This window comes from Sorghum bicolor, chromosome 3, assembly GCF_000003195.3.
Source record: "Sorghum bicolor cultivar BTx623 chromosome 3, Sorghum_bicolor_NCBIv3, whole genome shotgun sequence".
Lineage (NCBI taxonomy): Eukaryota > Viridiplantae > Streptophyta > Magnoliopsida > Poales > Poaceae > Sorghum > Sorghum bicolor.
The window spans coordinates 70,942,226-70,949,448 of record NC_012872.2 but is presented as its reverse complement, the minus strand read 5'-3'; the positions used below and the strand labels follow the sequence as shown (position 1 = coordinate 70,949,448).

Here is a 7,223-nt window from a genome sequence, read left to right as displayed (position 1 = left end):
AGTATTAGCATTAGTATAAGCTAAATTTCAGCGAAACCAGAACAGCACAATGATGGAAATAATTTGGACCGTCTCTCTCTCTCTCTGCTCATGGTTGATGGAGTCTGCGGAAAAAAGTGCATTTTTTCTCTTGACCTCCGAGTAGACGTTGACTTGTAGTCCTTTATGAAGGCTGCTTGCCTGCTTGCTCTCACTGCTCGTTGCAAAGGCACCTAGCTGCTTATTACGCCCCTTGGGAGTATACTGCTATTTGGCTTATCTCCGGTACGAACGCGCATGCATGCTCCAACCCAAAGCCTCTTCTTTTCCTCTCTCTCTCCCTTTTCACTTTTTTTTTTACTGCTTGCATATCTCCGGTCTCCAAATATCTATCTTTAGCTATAGCTGTAAGTACGTGTGTATGTAGATCAAATGAACGCCTGCAAGCAGAAACATTAGCAGTGTTGTTTCAAATTCCTGTGTTACTAGTATCCTCTCGCTCATCATCTTGATCGACTCTCTTATATATGTTGTACGTACATGCATGCATGTCTGCTGTGGGTACCAGGGATCGACGATGTGGAACAGCAGATCGAACTTCGCCGGCGGGCAGGACAACGGCAGCGACCGGCGGCGGGAAGAAACGCGGGTCCTCGAGGCTGAAGAAGAGCAGCGGCAGCAAGAAAGACGCCGACGCTGCCGCCGAGGACGACTACCCCAGGTACGGCACCAACAACACCAGCGGCGGTGGTGGCAAAGACGAGGCCGGCGGCGACAACCGCTACAACCACATGAACAGCAACGGCGTCGGTACCGACGACGACTACAACGGCGGTGGCAACCACCACCACTACAGCGGCGGCGGCGTAGTGGGCTCCCCCTACTACGGCGGCGGCGGCGCAGGCGGATACGGCAACAGCTCTCCCTACTACGGCGGTGGCGGATACGGCAACAGCTCTCCCTACGGCGGCGGATACGGCAACAGCGCTCCCCACGGCACCGGCGGCGACGCACCGCCGTACAACAACGCTCCGCCCGCCTTCTGGGCTCCCCAGGACGGTGCGAGGTCGCCGTTGTACATCAACACCAGGGCGGTGCACGTGTACGGCGCTCCTGGTGGTGGGTACGACAACGATAGCAACAACGACGACCACCAGAGGAGGAGAGGCGGCGGGTTCTTCGGCCCGGCGTTCCAAGCCGTCGGCCACTTCTTCGACCGCAAGTTCGGTTTCAACGACAGGGACTGAAGCGCATATATATACACACATACGGCCGGGGTGCCATGCATGTATGCATGCTCACGGATCTCTCTCGACCTCGACGACAGGTCTACTATCTGCATCTGCGTGAAATTACACTACACCTTCTTCTTCACCCGCGTACAGCGTACTACATACTACCCTTAATAAGTGTGTCATTAATTTTTTTTCTCGATCGGGTGATCAACCCGTTTTTCGTGTGTCATTAATTAGCTAGCTAGAGCTCACCTGGAGCCGTTTGTTGCATCAAAAATAAAGTAATTATATATTCCGAGTGTGCCATCCAGTGTCGTATTTAGTTTCCGCTGTGATATATGGAGATGAAAAATCCGGCCGTATGTGTACATACATCTGCAATAACATGTCTACGGAATGCGCATATATGATATACATATGTGTATGTATGTATCAATGTATGATTTATGTGCTCGACTGCTTGTAGATGAGATAGTGTAAAGGCAGCAAGTGCGCTATACTACTTTCTTTATAGATATATATAGTGTAAAAATGTATTGTACTACTTATATATAAATGATAATTTAAATTTTAAAGGATTGCAAAATTAAAACCACCACCGATGTTATGTAACCGTGAGTTCTTTCTTTGAAACACAGTACAGTTTACCTTTAAATACGAGCACGCATACTCATCTCTTTAAATATATATGCATACACACCTCACTCCTATAAACACTTTCGAAAAATTAGTTGGCAGATCTCAAGAGATTGACGAAATTGTTGTAAAAGCTCAAATTTAACAGTGAACCAAAACCAACCCTTCTACCCACTCGTTTCTAAATTATATTTGAGAGGTAGAGAGTTTTCACTCCGCGCTTGCCACACGGTCGCTTTGCCCCTAGTCCCAATATGTGTAAATGTACCTTTATGAGCGGGCCTTTCACTGAAACGACTAGTCCTAAAAAAAGTAAAGTGTATGATTCTATATGTAGTTTTTGGTTGTCTGCAAAACTTGTTGCCGCAACGTTGTGGATAAACATACATTAAGGGGAGGTTTATGTTTGAGAAATGAGGTGGACCATCATCTTCTTACTCATCCTTACTTTTTTTGTTCATGGAGTGAATGGGTTGATCTAGAAACCTGCCAATCCCTCATAACAGTAATTAATATAGACATAAAGAATGAGGTGATTCCACCAAAATTTAAAGGAATAAACACATGATATCGTTTCTCAAACCAAATACAAACACATTGTGGCTCCTCCAAAACGACTCTGACTTTTTTTTTACTAAAAAATGACTCATCCTACGAAACGTTTGATACGACTCCTTTGGAGGAACCGAAGCCGAAGTCGAACAGGTGCCCTACCAAACACGCTTACTCAACTAACTTGTAGTGACTCCATACCATTGGTAAAAAGATTGGATTCAAGTGAGTACGTGCGCGATGAAATGGTTAATTTTTGAACTTTTCACATCCATGGTGAACCTTCCCAACTAAAATACCTTATGGGGACTGAAAGAGAGACACTTATGCTGTGTGTGTGTGTGTTTCATGGGTGTGTTTTATCATGTTTTGACATCGATAGTTCCTTAAATAATACAGGGCTCTTTTTGTTCCCCAAGTGATGATCTAACGAGTGGCCGAGTGGGTTTATTTTAGTTGGACTCCACGTGGATGCACAATCAGCTAGCATTGACTACTTGAACCCGTTGAACGATTGAACCCTAGTAGCTTGCTTACTCGGTTCTCATATCACAAAAATGACGTGCGCCAATATATGAATAATAAATACTCACGATAACGACGGATTATATTTGATCTACCCGTTCGCGAAGTTCACTGGAAATGTCCAACTAGAAGCTGTGGGCACCGTTGATCCCGCGTACCTACTCGTGCTAAACAATTTTATCCATCCATTGTCTTTTTTTTAGAAACTTTTATCCATCCATTGTCGCTGCCTCGAAATGTGCAGGCCACTCGAAATATCAGGAAATGGGCCTTACCATGCGGCTGGCCAGATGGGCCAGGAGCCCACTGAGAAGCAATTCCAACCCAATACGTACGGACGACGGCACCGGGAAGTCAGAAAGCGGGCACGAAGAAGGTTCCAGTGACTGTGGAGCAGGGCTGCCGGAGGTAGCGAGATGGGGAAGAAGCGGCAGCTGATCTGCCTCGCGGCCGCTGTCGCCGCCGCGGCCATCCTCCTGACAGGTAACGAGGTGTATTTACCTCCAATCTCGATCCGCCTCGTTTGAGCCGTCCGCCATCCTTTTCGTTTGCCTTGATGTGCTTTGAAATCATTGCTTGCGATTTGTCTGCAGCGTCGGCCAAGAAGTCCGGCGATGTCACCGAGCTTCAGATCGGCGTCAAGGTGTGTGCTCTGTAACCTCCTAACCGGGTCAACTCTCTCTGCCCGTTTAATTGTTTGTTACCCTTGCGGACTCTGGCGGATCTGGTATTAGCTGGTTAGTTCATTTACTGCCTGCAAAAAAGGTCTGCAGCCTCCGATTCGTGGGCGTCAGTTGAAATATGTTAAGGTTGCAGACTTCAGAAAGGGGTCGGCTTAGGATAGCGAGCTACGCGGATCTGCAACTGCAAAATCGGTTCCTTTTCTCACCCCTTTAACGCAACATTGTGGAGTCATCCAATGCACTTAGTTTCACTTGATTTTTATTTTGTGTCATTCAAAGATGAATACTGGAAACGATTGCGGTACTGTTCCTTGTTCACTTCTCGTTAAATTCTTGTAGTCGATGCTCAAACAGTCAAACTAGAAGAGGTCTAAAATCTCCAGCTAGCCTGTGTTGAAGATGGTTTCCCTCCCTATTGCTACCTTTGGAGAAGGGACTTTATTGGACTAGTACCTTGTATCAAGATTCTGGACCAGGCTGCGCGATGACTTGTGGCCTCCAGTAACGGCCTCACAGTCAGACCTCTTTAGGGATAACCATTGTAATGTTGCTGAAGTTCTCTGTTTGGGGTCTTATTCAAAGGGTATATCCTTTGTTTTGGTCCTTTTGGATTATGGCTACCACTTCAAAGTTCAAACAGAAAACTAAGAATCATTGGGTCATGGTAATAATAAGTAGAATATATGGTTACAATCCGACGTGTCAGTTAGGGAGTGTGATATTGGAGAATTGCGTGTCTCCAACTTCTGCTTATTCTTATAAAATTACGGTGTTATCAAATATTTGATTTATCTGAGTGTAGTTTTCTTGTTACATTTTGAAAGGAGAGGTGCCCTTTTGATTCTGTGTGGCATTGATTTTCCCTTGCTCATGTTCCTTTCAGTACAAGCCTGAGTCATGTACCCTGCAAGCACACAAAGGAGACAAAATTAAAGTTCATTATCGTGTAAGTACCTGATCTATATACCTTTTTAGCCTTGCTGTATTTTCCACATTGATCTTTCAGTGATGTAGCCCTGTAAGGGATTTTCTCATGGGTGCTACAGATATACCTTAACTAACACAATTAATATAGTTATGCAGAAGAACTGTGCTAATTGCTTGGCAGTATGCTCTTTGTAGATTCAAAATATCTTGTCCCATATATGGTTTGCCTTTTCATGTTTGATTTAAGCACTCTTTGATACTTTACCTACAGCGTCGCTTTCCTCTTTTCTCTCTCTCTTATTTATTTAGCTGAAAGGCTTGATATGCTGCAGGGGGCACTCACTGATGGATCGGTTTTTGATTCTAGCTACGACAGAGGTGACCCGTTTGAATTTACTCTTGGAAATGGCCAAGTGATAAAAGGTTATTGTCCTTCCCTATAACAATAAACTTTCTATGTTTATCTATGGCCCAGTGTCCATACGAGAACTGTATTGGGCTACAAGCACATGTCATCAAAAAAATGGATGAAATGGCATATGCTATTTATATCACACACAATCTTAAATCCGCCAACCGACTTTGTTGTTTTCATCTATAGGTTGGGACCAAGGATTGCTAGGTATGTGCGTCGGTGAAAAGCGGAAGCTAAAGATACCTGCAAAGATGGGTTATGGTGAGCGAGGCTCCCCACCGAAGATTCCAGGTATGGCTGATAATTTGTTTGCTTGCTTGCTGCTTCCATGTGAAGAAATTATTTGTGTAGATTCTCTCATTTTTCAGCATGGCCATTTTACCTCATCTCCCGGATGCACATTTTACAGTCTCACCCATGGACTATAGAGCTGCATAGGAATTTTGATAAAGCTAACAGGAAGCTTTTTACTCAACAGGTGGAGCAACTCTGATCTTCGACACTGAGCTTATCGCCGTCAACGGAAAGACATCTGGCGGTGCAAAGACAGAAAGTGATAGCGAGCTCTAATACAATGCATTGGAGAGTTTCAGCTCCGGGGTGTAGCAGCGTCACTCATTAGATGAAAGGGTTGCTGGCAATTTAGGTTTTACAGATGTGACAAAAACAAGTCAGGTTTTGCCCAATGGTCTATGTAACCGACTGCATATGTACTCTGGAAACAGTTTCCTTTTGATCCGTATGAAAACTCGATTTGTCTAAGCTACCATGGTTTCAACATTACAGCCTGTTTGGGCTGTTGCTGCATCGATCCTTCGGCCTTCGCTTGGAAAATTTCCAAATGCAATGAGTGTTGAAACAACATATTTGCCAGCCCTTTTGCTTCTCTGATGTTTGTAGCTTTGCCTTCGCTGATTGCTGTGCGCAGAAGAATGTATCGACCTCACGCAGCGTGCTGCTCAGCCAGAAACATTATCACAAGCTGCGGCAGTGTGGGCTGGTGCATCAGACTTGAACTGTGCGAGGGCAGGGCTCGACTGCTGGAGCAGCTTGTGTTTGGGATCCCATGCGGTTTGTCATCGGCGCAAAGGAATAACTGCTGCAACATGGCCCTGCTCTGCTGCGACGTGAGCTGCGCCTGTTCGTTCGCTCAGGAACACAACAGTTCTCGCCCGACGCGATGACGAGGATAACAGGCTTTAAAACTCAAAAGGCACAATGGCTGCTGTCGTCTGAATGAGTGGCCGATGCATCATGCGCGTACGTGTACTCATCTTTGACCTCAGCAGCCGCTCCGTGCACGCACGCACAGCAGATCTGATTGAACGAGATGTTCGTCTGACGTGTCGATGGAGCACAACGGAACCGTCTGAAAAAGAAAAAAAGGTCTTGACCCTGAACGGACAACGAGCACAAAAGTGTAGACGCGATACGAGACGAGGCCTCGTGTCGATTCGTTCTCTAGCTAAAGGCTGCCTCTTTGGCATCCCACTTTGACCAATTTTCTACGTGAAGAACGCCGAGAGTCGTGCATGCATGCACGGACGCTGCCGCCGTCTGGCGTCTCGTCTCTTCAGTCTTCACACCTGACCCTGCAGGCTTTTGCTTGCGCTTGCGCTCGTGTTTCTGTTTCGGGTTTCACACGAGTCCACGACGGCGACATGGGAGTCAAAGGTGGTAGCTGTTCGCGCCATCACCCTGGGGTCCGGAGCAACACGGATTTGACGTGCTTGCGCGCATGGGCGCAGACACCTTTCTCCTTTCTCCCTCCGTCCATGGCTTTGGCGTCCACGACGACCACGGGTGACGAGACTGTTGGCATGCATGCACGCGGTGAGCAGTGCGCGGGGCGCGGGCATGCCGGGACGAAGAACCGCGCCGCGCGACTCCGGTGTCCGCTCCGCCTCGCCGTGGCGTCGCGTCCTTTCGGGCTTTCGCCACCGGGGGCAAGCGGACAAGGCCTGCCGTTTCCCATCGCGTGCCTCGGCCACTGTTCGTGAGCCTAGCTGTGCTGTGCAGCTGGCCCTGGCCGGCTGCATGCATGCGCGCGCATGCATGGCGCGGAAGCGACGCGACGCACGCCTCGCCGACGACGACGGCGGCAGTGTGGGCATGGGCAGTGGGCAGTGCGCGTGCTCACAGAGTCACAACTCGCGCGAGGGGATACAGCAGCACTGTCTGCGTACGTCCTGATGGACTGCTGATGTCTGCTCCGTGTTTTTTTGTGTTCATTCATTCATTTCTGGTGCCATGCATGGTACGGTGGTGATG

The 7,223-nt window shown here is 47.6% G+C and overlaps 2 protein-coding genes across 2 annotated transcripts; both read left to right on the top strand.

Annotated features, from left to right (window-relative positions):
- On the top strand, nucleotides 212-1,518 carry LOC8059352 (keratin, type I cytoskeletal 9). Its single transcript, XM_002458936.2, has one exon. It carries the CDS (start codon nucleotides 507-509, stop codon nucleotides 1,224-1,226), a length of 720 nt encoding a protein of 239 aa, XP_002458981.1. The 5' UTR covers nucleotides 212-506; the 3' UTR covers nucleotides 1,227-1,518.
- LOC8059351 (peptidyl-prolyl cis-trans isomerase FKBP15-1) lies at nucleotides 3,199-5,814 on the top strand. The gene is made up of 6 exons (XM_002458935.2): nucleotides 3,199-3,410; nucleotides 3,521-3,570; nucleotides 4,494-4,556; nucleotides 4,870-4,960; nucleotides 5,139-5,243; nucleotides 5,431-5,814. The coding sequence occupies exons 1-6, from the start codon at nucleotides 3,344-3,346 to the stop codon at nucleotides 5,520-5,522; spliced, it is 468 nt and encodes a 155-aa protein (XP_002458980.1). The 5' UTR covers nucleotides 3,199-3,343; the 3' UTR covers nucleotides 5,523-5,814.